This window comes from Theropithecus gelada, chromosome 6 (assembly GCF_003255815.1).
Source record: "Theropithecus gelada isolate Dixy chromosome 6, Tgel_1.0, whole genome shotgun sequence".
NCBI lineage: Eukaryota > Metazoa > Chordata > Mammalia > Primates > Cercopithecidae > Theropithecus > Theropithecus gelada.
This window is the reverse complement of record NC_037673.1, coordinates 137,504,833-137,522,825: the sequence shown is the minus strand read 5'-3', so window position 1 is coordinate 137,522,825 and position 17,993 is coordinate 137,504,833. Positions and strand designations below refer to the sequence as shown.

The 17,993-nt window shown below is 43.4% G+C and overlaps 3 protein-coding genes across 4 annotated transcripts; all 3 read right to left on the bottom strand.

The window, feature by feature from the left end:
• On the bottom strand, positions 1-3,444 carry PCDHB11 (protocadherin beta 11). 2 transcript variants are annotated; one of them, XM_025388904.1, is made up of 2 exons: positions 3,223-3,422; positions 756-2,525 (listed from the first exon to the last, which is right to left on the bottom strand). In XM_025388904.1, exons 1-2 carry the CDS (start codon positions 3,238-3,240, stop codon positions 864-866), a joined length of 1,680 nt encoding a protein of 559 aa, XP_025244689.1. In that variant the 5' UTR covers positions 3,241-3,422; the 3' UTR covers positions 756-863. The 2 variants fall into 2 exon arrangements, with proteins under 2 accessions (XP_025244688.1, XP_025244689.1); XM_025388903.1 differs by having other exon boundaries at positions 1-3,444.
• A 4,255-nt stretch (positions 3,445-7,699) lies between these two features.
• LOC112626657 (protocadherin beta-10) lies at positions 7,700-15,780 on the bottom strand. The gene is made up of 2 exons (XM_025388894.1): positions 15,616-15,780; positions 7,700-11,084 (listed from the first exon to the last, which is right to left on the bottom strand). Exon 2 carries the CDS (start codon positions 10,814-10,816, stop codon positions 8,384-8,386), a length of 2,433 nt encoding a protein of 810 aa, XP_025244679.1. The 5' UTR covers positions 10,817-11,084; positions 15,616-15,780; the 3' UTR covers positions 7,700-8,383.
• On the bottom strand, positions 12,814-16,134 carry LOC112626668 (protocadherin beta-16). Its single transcript, XM_025388917.1, has one exon. It carries the CDS (start codon positions 15,648-15,650, stop codon positions 14,088-14,090), a length of 1,563 nt encoding a protein of 520 aa, XP_025244702.1. The 5' UTR covers positions 15,651-16,134; the 3' UTR covers positions 12,814-14,087.
• Between the last annotated feature and the right edge of the window lie 1,859 nt (positions 16,135-17,993).

Below are 17,993 nucleotides of genomic sequence, written 5' to 3'. Positions count from 1 at the left end.
TCAATAAATTACTGTACACTTGGAAAGGATTAAAACCTTAAAATTATTTATTAGAAATGGATTCACTACCTGTTACTTAATATAAAAAGGATTTACAATGTTATTCACAACGATATGCAATAAGTGAAAATTGAAAATAGGCCTGGCCGCCTGTAATCCCAGCACTTTGGGAGGCTGAGGGGACTGCATCGCTTGAGCTCAGAAGTTAAAGACCAGCCTAAGAAACGTTGTGACGATCCGTTTCTACAAAAAATACAGAAAGTAACCGGCACAGTGGCGCACACCTGTAGTCCTAGCTACTTGGAGGCTGAGGTGAGCTGACCGCTTGAGCCCAGGAGGCAGAGGTTGCAGTGAGCTGAGATCCTGCCACTGACCTCCAGTCTGGGTGGCTTAAGACTCTGTATTAAAAAAAAAAAAAAAAAAAAATGCTGGGCGCGCAGTGGCTCACGCCTGTATTCCCAGCACCTTGGGAGGCCAAGGCGGGTGGATCATGAGGTCAAGAGTTTGAGACTCGCCTGGCCAACATGGTGAAACCCCAAGTCTACTAAAGATTAAAAAAAAAAAAAATTTTAGCCGGGCGTGGTGGTGGGCGCCTGTAATGCCAGCTACTCGGGAGGCTGAGGCAGGAGAACTGCTTGAACCCGAAAGGCGGAGGTTGCAGTGAGCTGAGATCACACCACTGCACTCCAGCCATGGTGACAGAACGAGACTAGGTCAAAAAAAAGAAAAAAAGTGGGGAATGAAAAGAAAAAATTAAAAATACGATTAGTTGTATTGCATAATAATGTAACTAGTTTTAAATTAAATATTGATATGGTTCTATAAAACTAAAAAAGTACATGAAAATGTAAATAGTATTCTTACTAAAAATTAAATTCAAAGCTATTTCGAAAGGTGGGGTTTTCTTCACTATTCTTCCCAGGACCTTTTGCCTGGATATTAGGGATAATCGGTTTTAGGAACTTGAATTCATTTGTCCCGGAGCCTCCTGTCAGACACACCTCATACTGGTAGCTCTGGGACAGGATCCCGGTGCCGCTCATGTCCACCAGATGCCCTGGAAAGGGGCCCTCGGGCACCGAGCAGCGACCCACAGAGGCCGCGCTGCTCCTCCTGCACAGCCGCACCGCCACGAACAGGAGAACCGACAAGAGGAAGAGCGAAGACACCGAGGCCAAGGCCACCACCAGGTAGACGGTGAGCGAGTCGGCCTGGGCCTGGGCCGGGGCCTCCTCTGGGAGAGGCAGGTAGGGCTGGGAGAAGCCGTCCACCAGGAGCACTTGCAACGTGGTGGTGGCTGAGCGCGGAGGCTCGCCATTGTCCTTGACCAGCACCACCAGCCTATGCTTGACTGCGTCGCGCTCGCTCAGCAGCCTGGCGGTGCTCACCTCGCCATTGTGCGCCCACACACCGAACAGCCCGGGCTCCGTGGCCTTGAGCAGCTGGTACGACAGCCAGGCGTTCTGGCCCGAGTCGCCGTCCACTGCCACCACCTTGGTCACCAGGTAGCCGGGCTCGGCCGCCCGGGGCACCAGCTCGGTGCAGGGAGCGGAGCCGTTCTGCAGCGGGTACAGCACGAAGGGCGAGTTGTCGTTGGTGTCCAGCACCAGCACGCGCACCAGTGCCTCGCTGCTCAGCGCCGGGGAGCCGCGGTCCGTGGCGCCCACGCGGAACTCGAAGGCCTGCAGGGCCTCGTAGTCCAGCGACCTGAGGGCAAACAGGTGGCCATTGTCTGTGTTGATGGAGACCAGGGAGGCGAGGGGCAAGTGCGGGTCCTGGGGCAGCAGCAGCGAGTAGGTGACCTGCGCATTGGTGCCCGAGTCTCTATCTGTGGCGCTGACGCTGCCGATGTGCAGGGCGGGGCTGTTGTTCTCGCGGACGAACAAGGTGTAGGAGGTTTGGGTGAAGGTAGGGGCGTTGTCATTGATGTCGGAGACCAACACGGTTATGTTGTACTCCGTTTTCAGCCTGGGTATCCCCAAGTCAGTGACGGTGATGGTGATATTGTACTCGGCTGTGCTCTCTCTGTCCAGTGGTCTCTCTGTTTCCAACGTGTAATAATTCTCAACTGAAGATTTTAGCACGAATGGGAGGTCTTCCGGGATGGAACAAACAATTCTTCCGTTGTCCCCAGAGTCTATATCTTGGATACTAAAAACCATAACCACGGTCTCTGGCGCAGTTTCTGGGATTGGACTGGTAATTGATGACACAGTGATTTCAGGAGCATTGTCATTTACATCCATCACCTGAATTCTGACTGTAGATTTTCCAAACAGTCCTCCCCCATCTGTGGCTTGAATGATTATTGAGTATGATTCAATCGTTTCAAAATCCAAAGGTGCTGTTAAAGTAATGTCTCCAGACTTTTGATTAATTTCAAATGTCTTGCGAATATCTTCTGAAGCATGGGATAAAGTGTAGCATATTTCACCATTTGTTCCAGAGTCTAAATCCCAAGCTGAGACAGTCAAAACCAGCGAGCCAAGGATGCTATTCTCTGGAATCTTCACCTCATAAAAAGCCTGCTCAAATTCAGGGGAGTTGTCATTAACGTCCACAACCACCACTTTGACCAAGGCAGTTCCAGACCTGGGAGGGGACCCGCCATCCAGAGCAGTGAGGATGAAACTGAGCTCCGGGCGCTCTTCATAATCCAGTGCCCTGTCCAGAACTAACTCGGGGTATTTCCTATTGTCTGGATTGACTCTCATTTTAATGTGAAAATGAGAGTTGGGGCTTATTGTGTAGCTTTTTACAGCATTGATTCCTACATCTAAATCCTTCGCACTTTCTAGTAAGAACACAGCACCAACAGGACTGTTCTCTGGGATTTCTAGGAGCATTTGTTTTTCCAAGAAGATGGGAGAGTGATCATTTATATCCCTGACCTGAAGCTCAATTTGTAAAAACTGCGTGGGGTTTTTCATTAACACCTGGAAATGTAGCACACAAGGCTGAATGGAACCGCAGAGCTCCTCCCTGTCTAGTGTTTCACTTAAGAGCAAATCCCCAGTGTTTATGTCCAGCTGCAAACGCTGTTTCTTATCATTAGAGACCACCTGAGCCCCCCGTGAGGACAGTTCTCTCACCTTCAGCCCCAGGTCCTTTGCCAGATTGCCTACAAAACTCCCGCTCTGCATTTCCTCTGCCACAGAAAAGCTCCCAGGTTCAGAGCCCGCCTGAGACATTCCCAGCAAAACAAAGAGAAGCAGGACTTGCCTTATCTGCTGAGTGCATGCTCTTCCGTTCTCCATAGCTCCTTTCTTGTAGGCTTCTTGAAGAATGGCTTCAGTTCTGGGGAACGTGTCTCTGACTTGTCCACCAAATCCTCTATGGTCTAAGGATTTTAACCCTGTTGAATGGCTTCTAAGTCACCCTCTTGAAGGCTTGTTCTTTCTGTCTTCTGCTTCTCTGTGTGCACTGGTTATCAGTGTTCACAACACCATCCGGTCAATTTATTTTTCACGATATTATCCTGCAGCGCCACCAAGTGTCTCCATAGATTTTCACAGTTTGGTGAAAGCTACCTAAATTCCATTCACTTATATGTCCTCCGGAAACAAACATTGTTTTATTCATCGTGTTCAAGTGATTACAAATATATTGCATCTTCTATAATAATTATTTCATATTCTCTTTAGTTTGATATGCTGTTAATATTCATCTTAAAGCATTTACCTTTCCCTACTCTCCACACAGCCAAACATGCTTAGTTGTGGTGAATACAGAAATACAAGATGTGATTCCTGGACCCCAATGGTTTGTAATCTTTCTGAGAAGATTGGAAACATAAAACAACAATAATATTATTAAGCTGTACAAAATTCTATCACTACTTGACTTTCCTTAGGTGGTAATGAAAATGCAAAGTATACATGGGTCATTTTAGAAGTCCTCTCATATTTGATATGAAACTGGATTAACCATGAGATGGGACATACTTTGATAGTTATGATAGCACAAGAAGGCATTCATTTAGATTTCCTTGGTAGCAAAGAATTGTGAACTGCGAGAAAGTAAAGTACGATATTGGGAGTAGAACACATTATGAGAATCCTTGATTTAGTTCCAGCTTCTCAAAAAATAATAAGTGCACAAACATGTTAGTTTCATTTAAAGCAGGCTTATTTCTAAGACTGGCCTCCCTCAGTTTCCCAAGATTTATTCCAGCAACAATTATGGCTATCTGCTTTGTTTTTCAGCTCAAGAAGCTGAAGAGATTTTCTTCCTCAATAATAGAACAAAATCTTAGCCTTCATTCTGATTAGCCCAATTGAGAGCACTTCAGCCTGTTACTGAAGAAATCAGTGTCTCAAGATGTATAGGATTAAAGGTAGAGATTGTAGTCCCAGAATCTAAAGACTCCATCTTTGGCCCTTTGTTTTAATCCAGTCAGAAATTGCCCCTTAAACGTGAGGTGGTTTCAATCCTAGCCGAAGTGCATGGCTGCTACATAATGAGGGAGATGGTTGGAATAGGTGCTTGGAACCTGCCAATGGTATCCACTATTAGACATCTCAAAATGCTCTGAAGAATGTAGGATATCTAAGAAGTCTGCATTTTTAAAAAAATGCTAATTTCAAATTACATTCGTAAAAATGTGAACTAGACACATGGTTGAAAAATTATCAGTGCAGAAGAGTAGAAATTGAATAGTATGTGGATTGACTATACAATTATCCTTCCTTCTTCTTAACCTCCTCTAAAATGACAGAAAATTAACAAAAGGTATGAACTCACAAAGACTAAGAATACATAAGTGAATACACAAATTATCTGATGATAGGAAGCAGATGAAAGAACAATTAACAACAGTTCCAAGAAATGTCTAAAATAAAGTTCCTGCATTGGAGATATTAAAAATAATCTACTGGGTTTTCCCTGTATAATCCTAATAGGTACCAAACTTGGAGGACCCAGGTGTATAAGAAGGCTGAAGTCAAGTAAGGCCTTTAAAAAGAAGTTATCAGTTGAAAGTATGTATACTGGATAGTTGAATTCTGTGGTCTTTTAGCCGCCATACAGAGACTAGAAAATAACTGAGAGCCAGAGAATGGAAAGCTTATACTCTGGAGAAATTAGATTATATTCTGGAGAAATTATACTATCTCCAGTCTTGGAAACCCCAGGCAGAACTGAGTGAACGTAGGAGGTATGAAACTAAAGATAAGGAGATTAGGCAAAACACTGCCTTCTGTATAGTGAGACTCCTCACCATGATACTCTCAGATTGTAGGACACAAGATATATGCCTGACGTCTTCTCCATCAAACCCCAGAACATTGAATATTGTAGAATTCTATCCCGGGGAATATGAAAGGTGCAGATAAAGACTTATATGTACTGATATGTGGGGGTTTCCCAAGGTAGCAGCTCTATCCTATCATGGTTACATTAGAGTGAAGCCCTGTCGTCAATACTCATGAAGGGTTGACTGTCAGCATTTGCTGTGTCATCATTCATATATATAACAAGATAGCCAAAGATCACAAGACTTTTGAGAAAATGCTTACATGAAATAGAAAGACCAAAACTGTAATACTACCGCCACACACAAAAAGCAACAGGAGGCAGTAGATATAATTCAGAAAACAAAAGAAAGCCTTTTTTTTTTTTGTTTTGAGACGGAGTCTCGCTCTGTCGCCCAGGCTGGAGTGCAGTGGCGGGATCTCGGCTCACTGCAAGCTCCGCCTCCCGGGTTCACGCCATTCTCCTGCCTCAGCCTTCCGAGTAGCTGGGACTACAGGCAACTGCCACCACGCCTGGCTAGATTTTTGGTTTTTTTAGTAGAGACGGGATTTCACCGTGTTAGCCAGAACGGTCTCGATCTCCTGACCTCGTGATCCGCCCGTCTCGGCCTCCCAAAGTGCTGGGATTACAGGCTTGAGCCACCGCGCCCGGCCAAGAAAGCCTTTTAAAATGTCTGATTAATATCCCCAGAGAAACAAAATGTAGAAAGAGCTAACACTTATTGACTTATTCTAAGTTCATTATTCTAGTGCCTCATATGTATTTACCTAGTTAATGTTAACAGTAACCCTATCAAGTACATATTCATATCTGGAAGACAAAGAATAGCTTAGGGCTTAAGTGCCCCTTACTAGCTATATAGCCTTAGGCAAATTCTTCCCTTTGATTCACTTGCAAGTTTAAAATAGGTATAATAATAACTCTTACTATATAATGCATTTTTAAAGAATAAATAGATTAATTATAGGTGAAAGAAGATTTACATTTGCAAATTTGTAATATGTCATGAAAAACCAAAAGAGTTCTTAAAAATAAATATTTGTTATCCAAAAAGAAAAACTTAAATATGAAGATTAGATGACTACATGAATTGTCTAATAAGTAGAACAAGAGATGGAAAAGAAGAAAAAAATTATAATTTAGAGTCTCAGAAAAATCAATGCAGGAGGTGCAATATTTAATGAGATTCTGGTTAAAGTGAGACTGTAGAAAACTCAATGGATAAATTATTACTAAAACATAACAAGAAAATTTCTCAGAACTTACAGTGAGAGTCTGTATGTTAACCGGGTATGCCTGCATGGCCAGATTAATAAATAGAATGCCTATATTAAGGTCTTTTCAGAATACCAGGAAAAAGTTTTTCAGGGCTTCCAGGGAAGGAGGTAAGAGATAAGGAACAAAGAGAGGTGGAATCAAAATCAAGTCAGTCTTTTGAAAAGGAACTCGACATGCAATGAGTAAAAGAAACAGTTTCAGCTTTCAAAATCTGATGGAAAATTATTTTCAAACTAGAATTTTATACCCAGTCAAACTATCAAGCAAATGAAAACAAACAAAAAAGATGTCTTCACAATATAAGGAGACAATTTTTAAAAATCTCTTCTGCATTCATTTATATGAAGGCCTTGAGAGATGTGTGCCAGCTGAATAAGAGAGTAAACTAAGAAAGAAGAGTATACTGGACCTTGTAAAAGGAGACTCATGAAGGAAAGTACTGAAGGGAAAGAAGTCCCAGGGTAACAGTATATAGATGAACCAGTCTAAATGAAACAGAGGAAATTCAGGTTGAAAGAGCTCCTGAAAATAAATGTCATTGACAGAGTATCTTAAAAATTGGAATATTTTTAAGGAGAAAATACATTCAAATGAAAGATATGGAAAAAAAAACAATAGAAGTACATAGAAAATAATGCAAGTATGAGATAACAATTATGAACTCTAGGAACCATACTTTTCAAGTAAGGAAATTTAATTATAGTACAGTACACAAATGCATATTCTGAAGCACACAGCAATATAGATACTAACTACTAATTTAACTAAGAAACTGTGGCATCTATATTGGGAGAATAGGAGAAAAACAATTTGCAATGTTTGTATATGTTTGCTAGTTTGGAAATAAGAAAGCTAAATGCTTTTCTATTATAGAAAAAAATGGTTCAAATACAAAACAATATCAAGATATAGTAGTATAAACATATTATTTATAAATATTGAGATCAAGTCAAGAAGAAACCACACTGTGGTAAGGGACTGGCAGAACAGCTAATTTAGAAAACTATAAAATGTTAGTTATATATAGTATATATTTAACATATAGTAAAAAAAAAAACTAATGAAACTTGTTTTTCATTCTAACCCTTAGTTCCTCTTTATTATTAAAAATTTGGTATTTAAAATAAATTTGCAACATAAAAATGAATATCTCCAGCAATCTCAAACACAAATTTTAAAATGTTTTATTTGTATTTATTTTCATGCAGATTGTAATTTTATTTCAATTACAAGGCATAGTCTGTTTTATACATCAGCAAAAGTTAACATAAGAAAATATTGGCCAAGTGAAAGTACCATGCTTAAACATAAAATAATAAGTATATAAACTAAGGGTATTATTGATGTTCAATATTGCTCACAATATGCTTTGTTTCATTTTGTCATGAGCATAGTAGTAGAGAAATATTTCTTTTTAAATACATGATTTAGAAATAAATGACATGGTTTTCAAACACGAATATATAGAATGTTAGAATGAGTTTGGAAATGTAGATATGCCTTAAATAGAGCAAGTACACTATAGACAGAAGCGATTAGAATCATGGGATGCAAGCTCTGAAATGAATCAAAACTTCAGATTTTTGTGATGAGATATAATAGTAATTAATTCCTTGGGCAGTTGGAAAGAATTAAAATCTTAACACTATCATTTAGAAAATATACTAATTACATTAAACCTAGTTGTTATTAATGCAAAAAAAAAAAGATGAAACATTGTAAAATCACAGGGATATACTACTGGAAAATAATGCTTGAAGTTGCATAATAACTTAAATTTGAGATTTAAAAGTAAACTAATGGAAACATGGCTATGCAACACACCAAAAGTACATGAAACTAAAAACAGACTTTACTGAATATTAAATCCAAAGCTATTTCGGAAGGTGGAATTTTGTTCACCTTTCCTCCCAGGGCCCTGTGTCTGAATATCCGAAATAATTGGTTTCAAGAACTTGAATTCACTGGTTCCGGGGCCTCCCGTCAGACACACCTCATACTGGTAGCTCTGGGACAGGGTCCCAGCGCCGCTCACGTCCACCAGATGCCCTGGAAAGGTGCCCTCGGGCACCGAGCAGCGACCCACAGAGGCCGCCCTGCTCCTCCTGCACAGCCGCACCGCCACGAACAGGAGCACCGACAAGAGGAACAGCGACGACACCGAGGCCAACGCCACCACCAGGTAGACGGTGAGCGAGTCGGCCTCGGCCTGGGCCGGCGCCGCCTCTGGGAGAGGCAGGTAGGGCTGGGAGAAGCCGTCCACCAGCAGCACGTGCAGCGTGGCGGTGGCGGAGCGCGGAGGCTCGCCATTGTCCTTGACCAGCACCACCAGCCTGTGCTTGGCCGCGTCGCGCTCGCTCAGCAGCCTGGCGGTGTGAACCTCGCCATTGTGCGCCCACACACCGAACAGCCCGGGCTCCGTGGCCTTGAGCAGCTGGTACGACAGCCAGGCGTTCTGGCCCGAGTCGCCGTCCACTGCCACCACCTTGGTCACCAGGTAGCCGGGCTCGGCCGCCCGGGGCACCAGCTCGGTGCAGGGCGCGGAGCCGTTCTGCAGAGGGTACAGTACGAAGGGCGAGTTGTCGTTGGCGTCCAGCACCAGCACGCGCACCAGTGCCTCGCTGCTCAGCGCCGGGGAGCCGCGGTCTGTGGCCCCTACGCGGAACTCGAACGCCTGCAGGGCCTCGTAGTCCAGCGACCGGAGGGCGAACAGGTGGCCGTTGTCCGCGTTGATGGAGACTAGGGAGGGGAAGGGCAGGTGCGGGTCCTGGGGCGGCAGTAGCGAGTAGGTGACCTGGGCGTTGGTGCCTGAGTCTCTGTCTGTGGCGCTGACGCTGCCGATGTGCAGGGCGGGGCTGTTGTTCTCGCGGACGAACAGGGTGTAGGAGGTGTGGGTGAAGGCGGGGGCGTTGTCATTGACGTCGGAGACCAGCACAGTTATGTTGTGCTCCGTTTTCAGCCTGGGTGTCCCCAAGTCAGTGATGGTGATAGTGATGTTGTACTCAGCTCTGCTCTCTCTGTCCAGCGCGCCTTCTGTCATTAGGATGTAAAAATTCTCCACAGAAGGTTTTAGTAGGAATGGCAGATTCTCTTGAATGTAGCAAACCATCTTTCCATTTTCTCCAGAGTCTCTGTCATTAATCTTAAAAACAGCCAGTACCGTCTCAGGAGAATTCTCAGCAACAGAGTTGGAAAGTGATGATATAATGAGTTCAGGGGCATTGTCATTGGTGTCCAATACTTCCACCAAAACCCTACATATTGCAGAAAGGCCTCCACCGTCCATTGCCTGTATATTTATTTTGTAAGAATTTACTAATTCATAATCAAGCAATTCTCTGAGAAAGATTTCCCCAGAAAAAGGATTGATTTGAAAGGTTGTTCGAATATTTTCTGAGGCATCAAAAAATGAATAGGATACTTCCGCGTTAACTCCAGAGTCTATATCTTCTGCCGATACCTTAACAATAAGGAACCCAATGGGGCTGTTTTCTGGAGCCTGGGTCTCATACAGAGCCTGGGCAAACTGTGGGGCATTGTCATTGACGTCCAAGACCACAATGCCTATAGTGGAGGTCCCAGACCTGGGTGGAGACCCACCATCCAGCGCTGTGAGGGTTAAGCTGAGCTCTCCCTGCTCCTCCCGATCCAGTGCTTTGTCCAACACTAGCTCTGGATATATCATGCCTTCATCACTGCCACCAATTTTAACATGGAAAAAAGAGTTGGGGCTGATCGTGTAGTTTTGGATACCGTTAGGTCCTCCATCTGGATCCTGTGCTCTTTCTAGTCGAAACGCTGTCCCTTCAGCAGTATTTTCTGATATTTTTAAGACTGTTTCTTTGTCCTGAAACACTGGCGAGTGATCATTTATATCCCTGACTCTCAGCTCAACCCGGTAAATCTGAAAGGGATCATCCATTAAAATTTGGAAATACAGCATACAGGGCTCTTTAGGGCCACACAGCTTCTCTCGGTCCAGTTTCTCATTTGTGAGCAAATTCCCAGTGTGTGAATCCAGGAGCAGGTATTGTTTGTTATCATCGGAAACCACCCTGGTTCCCCTTGCAGCCAGTTCCCCCTCTGCTAGTCCCAGATCTTTTGCCAGATTGACCACAAAGGATCCTCTGTCTGTTTCCTCAGTCACCGAATAACGTCTAAACCCAGAACCTGCCAAGGACACTCCCCAAAAAAGAAAAAGAAACAGGACTTGCCTTTGTCTTGGGAAGCTGAATCCCCTGGCCTCCATAGCTGCTTCTTTCCTCAATGTCAGTCTCAATCGCATTGCCCCAGCACAAATAGCAATCGCAAACCCAGACTTATGTGTAGCAGAGATTTAGGATTTTTAATTTTTCCTTTCCCAATCGGGGGCTCGACAGCTTTTCTTCTCAGCCCATCTGTCTCGATATTTCCTTTTTGTCAAGGACTTCCGTAGCATTCTGGTCAATTTTGTTCCTCCATCTCTTTAGCCTGCAGCGCCACCTTGTGGCTTCCAATACAGTCAAATGGCTGTGCCCAATTTTTGTGTTTGTCTACATAAAAATTCTTCATTGCTTCATGAGAAAGGTTAAAAATTGAACAGTTGAAAAAATGTTTCTAGTAGTAACCCTGTTCAATTCTGTGTTACATTTAGCTGTGTACTAGGCCTTTCGCCTCTGACACAACTCTTATGCAAACAAAGGGAAAATTGTGGGTGCTTTCTGGAACCACCAAAACAACCGATTTCACTTTCCCCAAAACTTTGAGCATAGGAACACCAAAAATTAGCATCAACAAAAATATTGTTTCACATCTTCTTCAACTAATTTCTTCAAGATCTCATTACATTGCCTAACTAGAATCACTGCTCTGTAGTCCAGAACCAAGCATTTAGGCTGTCTCTCCACTGTGCTTCTCTAAAACTTATGTATACAACTATGCTTACTCTATAAATATTATTGCTTTCTGTTTCAGGCCAATTTGCCCCCTCATCAATGTGTGAACTACTTGAGAACAACTGTCTTAGTCATCTTTGGTTGGCAAATTAGCCACTCACTAAATGCTTGCTATATTAAGGCGTGCATAAAATAAACTCTAGTAAGACATGAAACAATATTCAGTGCCTTTCAAACTGTGCTATTTGAAAATTATTTTCTTTAATTTGTTCATACTTTGCAATTTTTTTTCTTATATTAGCTTTAAAATAACTTGCAGAGTTAAAGAAGGGACTGGCTTTTATTTTCAGGTCCCTTTTAATGGAAATCTAGTAGGCCCTAATTTCTCTGAACCAAATAAGGGGAGGTAAAGAACAGACCAAACTAACACTTATCCTAACACTATTGAAAGTGAGAACAAATTATTAAATCTGACTCACACAGAATTTTATTCAAAGGGCTAATATCTAGAAAGAAACTCAATTTTTCACATAATAAGTAAGAAATACAGATTAAACATAGGGATGTTTTACAGAGAAAGGGCTAGATACCACCAATATATACTATGATGAATATACAAGCCAAACCATATAAATGTCTCCTTGATAAGTTGCTTTTTTTCCAACTTAATGAGACTGAGTTGTTAGCCTTTAAAAATATAACAGGGACCTTCGATTTTTTAATTCAGAAATAGAAACAATAAATTATTAAATATTTTTACATAATACCTTTGCCTTTTGGCTACAAACACAAACACATTTACACATACTCAATGTCTTACAATGGCTTCTCTTTTTATTTTTAGATAAGGCTGGTTGAAGATTTCTCATATCACAACAGGAATATTATATATTATTTAGGTTGATATCAATACAGGGAAAATTGAACATTTTTTCAAAAGGTAACTTTACGAGACTCCATCTCAAAAAAATCCATAAAACTTTGGATGGGCACATTGGCTCATGCCTGTAATCCCAGAATTTTGGGAGGCTGAGGAAGGAGGATGGCTTGAGCCCAGGAGTTCAAGATCAGCCTGGACAACCTGGCCAAATCCCATCTCTGCAAAAGATTAGCCAGGCATGGTGGCATGCACCTGTAGTCCAAGCTACTTGGGAGGCTAAGGTGGGAGGATCCCTTGAGCCCAGGAGGCAGAGGTTGCAGTGAGTCAAGATTGTGCCACTGAACTCCAGCCTGGGTGACAGAGTAAGACCGTGTCTCAGGAAAGAAGGAAGGAAGGAAGGAAGGAAGGAAGGAAGGAAGGAAGGAAGGAAGGAAGGAGGGAAGGAANAGGAAGGAAGGAAGGAAGGAAGGAAGGAAGGAAGGAAGGAAGGAAGGAGGGAAGGAAGGAGGGAAGGAAGGAGGGAAGGAAGGAACTTTAAAAAGTATTATAATGAAAATTTAGCTTGAACCCAACAAGAATACCAATTTTGAAAGGAAAATAGACAAAAGAAATGTAACATAGGAAATATGCCTAATACATGCAACAGGTTATTTTAATACTTGAGGTTCTAGGAAACTGAGAACTAACATGAAAAATGGAGCAAAAAATGAATAGGAAGTAAATAAATTAAAAAGATGGAAAAATTTTAAATTATATCAATTTTGAAGATAAAGTCTATTTTGTTAATTGGGATTCCATATGCAACACCCCTTTGGGGTAAATATAAGGAAAAGAAAAACTGAAATTAACAATATAATTTGAACTAACAATCAATCAGAGAAAAATAACACCTTATTGGTGGTGGTGAGCATGAACAATTTAATCAACAAGACAATCTTAAGAAGTTAAATAATTTATCAAATGGATTCCTATCAAGAATTAAATCCAAAGCTATTGTGAAGGGTGGAATAGTAATCTATTTCTTTCCCAGTGCCCTAAGGAGGGAAGTTGGGGATAATCGGATTCAGGAACTTGAACTCATTTGCTTCTGAGCCTCCTGTCAGACACACTTCGTACTGGTAGCTCTGGGATAGGGTCCCGGTGCCGCTCACGTCCACCAGATGCCCTGGAAAGGGGCTCTCGGGCACCGAGCAGCGACCCACAGAGGCCGCCCTGCTCCTTCTGCACAGTCTCACTGCCACGAACAGGAGCACCGAGAAGAGGAAGAGCGACGAGACCGAGGCCAACGCCACCACCAGGTAGACCGTGAGCCAGTCGTCCTGGGCCTGGGCGGGGGCCGCCTCTGGGAGTGGTAGATAGGGCTGGGAGAAGCCGCCCACCAGGAGCACATGCAGAGTGGCGGTGGCGGAGCGCGGAGGCTCGCCATTGTCCTTGACCAGCACCACCAGCCTGTGCTTGGTCGCGTCGCGCTCGCTCAGCAGCCTGGCGGTGTGAACCTCGCCATTGTGCGCCCACACACCGAACAGCCCGGGCTCCGTGGCCTTGAGCAGCTGGTACGACAGCCAGGCGTTCTGGCCCGAGTCGCCGTCCACCGCCACCACCTTGGTCACCAGGTGGCCCGGCTCGGCCGCCCGGGGCACCAGCTCGGTGCAGGGAGCAGAGCCGTTCTGCAGCGGGTACAGCACGAAGGGCGAGTTGTCGTTGGCGTCCAGCACCAGCACGCGCACCAGCGCCTCGCTGCTCAGCTCCGGGGAGCCGCGGTCTGCGGCGCCCACGTGGAACTCGAAGGCCTGCAGGGCCTCTTAGTCCAGCGACCTGAGGGCGAACAGGTGGCCGTTGTCCGCGTTGATGGAGACCAGGGAGGAGAGGGGCAGGTGCGGGTCCTCCGGCGGCAGCAGCGAGTAGGTGACCTGGGCGTTGGTGCCTGAGTCTCTGTCTGTGGCGCTGACACTACCGATGTGCAGGGCGGGGCTGTTGTTTTCGCGGACGAAGAAGGTGTAGAAGGTTTGGGTGAAAGCGGGGGCGTTATCATTAACATCTGATATCTGCACTGTTATGTTGTGCTCCGTTTTCAGCCTTGGAGTCCCCATATCTGTGACGGTAAGGGTGATATTATATTCAGCTGTTGCTTCTCTGTCGAGTGCTCTCTCTGTTACCAAGGTGTAAAAGTTCTTGACTGAAGGTTTTAGAAGAAAGGGAAGGTCTTCCTGGATGGAGGAAATCGTCTTCCCATTGTTTCCGGAGTCAGGATCTGAAACGCTGAAAACAGCAACTACAATCTCAGGCGAGTTCTCTGGGATGGGGCTGGTGAGTGCAGACATGGTCACCTGTGGGGGATTGTCATTCACGTCCACCACCTGCAGGAGAAGAGTGCACTTTCCTGAAAGACCTCCTCCATCTGTGGCTTTGATGTGCACTTCATAAGACGTAACCGCTTCGAAATCTACTTGTTTTCTCAGTCGAATTTCCCCTGTCATAGCATTTACCTCCAACATTTTACTAATATCCTCTGAAGGCTGAAAGAGTGAGTATGATATTTTTCCGTTGGCTCCGCTGTCTAAATCCCTGGCGGAGACGGTGGCAACCAGGGAGCCAAGGGGGCTGTTCTCTGGAATCCGCACTTTGTAGATGGGCTGCTCAAACTCAGGGGCATTATCATTGATGTCCACCACTTCAATGTGAACCTGAGCAGTTCCAGATCGCGGTGGAGAGCCGCCATCCAGCGCTGTCAGGGTTAACCTTAGTTGAGGCTCCTCCTCCCGATCCAGCTCTTTATCCAATACTAGCTCAGGGTATTTCCTGCCATCAGTGCGTTCTTTGGTTAGAATCCCAAAATGGGAATTTGGGCTGATTTTATAGTTTTGAACATTATTGCTTCCTACGTCAGAGTCCAAAGCATGATACAGAGGAAACTCAGTTCCTAGAGGACTATTTTCCGGTATTTTTAGAATAATTTCCTTTTCAGTGAATATGGGAGAATGGTCATTTATATCTATCACCCTCAGTTCAGCCTGAAATATTTCTAAAGGTTTTTCCATTAACACTTGGAAATGTAGTATGCAAGGCTCAGTGGGACCGCATAGCTCCTCTCGATCTAGCTTCTCATTTGTGAGCAGATCCCCAGTTTGAACCTTGAGCTGCAAATGCTGTTTATTCCCCTGGGAAATGATCCTGGCCCTGCGGGTGGACATCTCTGTCAACCCCAACCCCAGGTCTTTCTCTAGATTTGCCACAAAAGAGCCTCTCTCCGTTTCTTCCACTACGGAATAGGACCCCAACTCGGCGCCAGCCCCAGACAAGCTCAGCAAAACAAAGAAAACAAGGACTTGCCTTTGTCTCCGACTGTGCATCCGTCCAATCTCCATTGCTTTTTCTTGAAAAGTTGGTTCACAGAGGCTTCACGTATCCCCAGGATCCTAGTAGCACGGTTTTGCAGTCCAGAATGTCAGAACCAAGCGGCCCAGTGGTGTCTTAAAGAGGTTTCACATTCGGGTTTCCTCTGGCTCCGCTATTCTTTTGTTTCCAGGCTTTGGGAAACAGTTTGCTGGACCCTGGAGCGGCATGGGCAATTCTATTTTCCATCATGTTAACCTGCAGCGCCACCACGCGTTCTCACTGAGTCATATTTTCTGGTTTGAAACTGGCGGCAAAATTATTTTAAACGTACTGAATAAGCTATGCAATACGAAACGCTGAGTCCTATTTTCATGTGTCTTTTGTGTGTACAGATGGAGCGCTGTGATGTTGTTGTACAGGGAGGAGTACAAGGAGCAAACAGTCACATGTTATTGACTGTTTAATGCTGTTGGGTTGTTAATGATTAAATAAAATGTTTAAATTGAAATTAACATTTAAGTTGAGAAGAAATATACACTTAGGAGCATAATGTTTCTCTCCTTTTGAATCATCCAGCCCAAAATATCATAAACAAAATGTTTCTGAAGTGACATGGGAACAATTTCACAACCACATATTTGTCATTCTACGTATTACAGGCACTATACATAGAAACTACAACATTGCAATCAGTAGTAGTTCTAAAGAGGATAGTTAACCAATGCTTTATTAGAGAGTAATTTACTTCCTCTTTATCACCTAGGTCTGAGAACTGTGAGTTTTTACAACTTTCAAATTATTGGAAAATGACTTCCCAAATAAGCAGATGTCAAGGTTGGGCCTGCCACAATTTTGAATTGTTTTTATCATGACAAGAATAATTTCTCTTTTATTCTACTTAAAAATCAGATATACTGAGATACAATTAAATACATACAATACAATCCACCCTTAAATATATGCATCTACTAAGTACCCACGAAAATTTTAAAAAATACAATCTACCCATTTGAAATATATGATTCAGGACAGGTGCAGTGTCTTATACTTGTAATCCCAGCGCTTTGGGAGCCTGAGGCAGGCAGATCACGAAGTCAGGAGTTCGAGGCCAGCCTAGCCTACATAGTGAAGCCCCATCTCTACTAAAAATACAAAAATTATCTTGGGAAGCTGAGGCAGGAGAATCCAGGAAGTGGAGGTTGCAGTGAGCCGATATCACACCAATGCACTCCTGCCTAGGTGACAAAGCAAGACTCTGTCTCAAAAATAAATCAATCAATAAAATATATGATTCTTGGCTTATGATATATTCAGAGTTGTGCATCCATCATCACAATTTAGAACATTTTAATCACCTCAGGATAACTCTGTATCCTTCAGCTATTACTCCTTACCCCCCACCAATTCCCTCATCCCTCCTGTGCCCAGCCTTGAGAAACCATTAATCTATTATTTGTCTCCATGGAGTTTCCTATTCTGGATCTTCATATTATGGAATAATATAACATTTGGACTTTTTTTGGCTGGCTTCTTTCTCTTAGCATAATGCTTTCGAGGTTCATCCAAGTTGTAGCATTTATCAATGTTTAATTTCTATTTTTGGCCAAATAATATTCCATTGTGTAGAATATGACATTTTGATTATCAGTTCATCTGCTCATAGACATTTGGGTTGTTTTCACCTTTTTGGTTATTATGAATAATGCTGCTATGGAAATTCATGTATAAATGTCTATGTGGATGATGTTTTCATTTTTTTTTCTTTTTTTGAGATGGAGTCTAGCTCTGTCACCCAGGCTGCAGTGCAGTGGCATGATCTCAGCTCACTGCAACCTCTGTCTCTCAGGTTCAAGCGATTCTTGTGCCTCAGCCTCCCAAGTAGCTGGGATTACAGGTGCCTGCCACTATGCTCAGCTAATATTTTTGTATTTTTAGTAGAGACGGGTTTTCACCATGTTGGCCAGGCTGGTCTCAAACTCCTGACCTCAGGTGATCTGCACGCCTCAGCCTCCCAAAGTGCTGGGATTACAGGCATGAGCCACAGCACCCAGCCTAGTTTTCATTTCTTAAGAGTGGAATTTCTGGGTCATGTGATAATCCTATGTTTTTATTCGAGGAACTGCCAAAACTGTTTTATGAAGTGGCTACACCATCTTATATTCCCACCCACAGTGTATTAGGATTTTGATTTTTCTTTCTCCCAATACTTGTTATCTGACTTTTTGATTATAGTCGTTCTAGTGGGTGAGAAGTGGTATCTTGTACATTTGATTTGTCTTTCCCATATGACTAATGATGTTGAGCACCTTTTCATGTGTCTATTGGCCACTTTTATATCTATCTTGAAGAAATCTCTAGTTAGATTTTAGCCC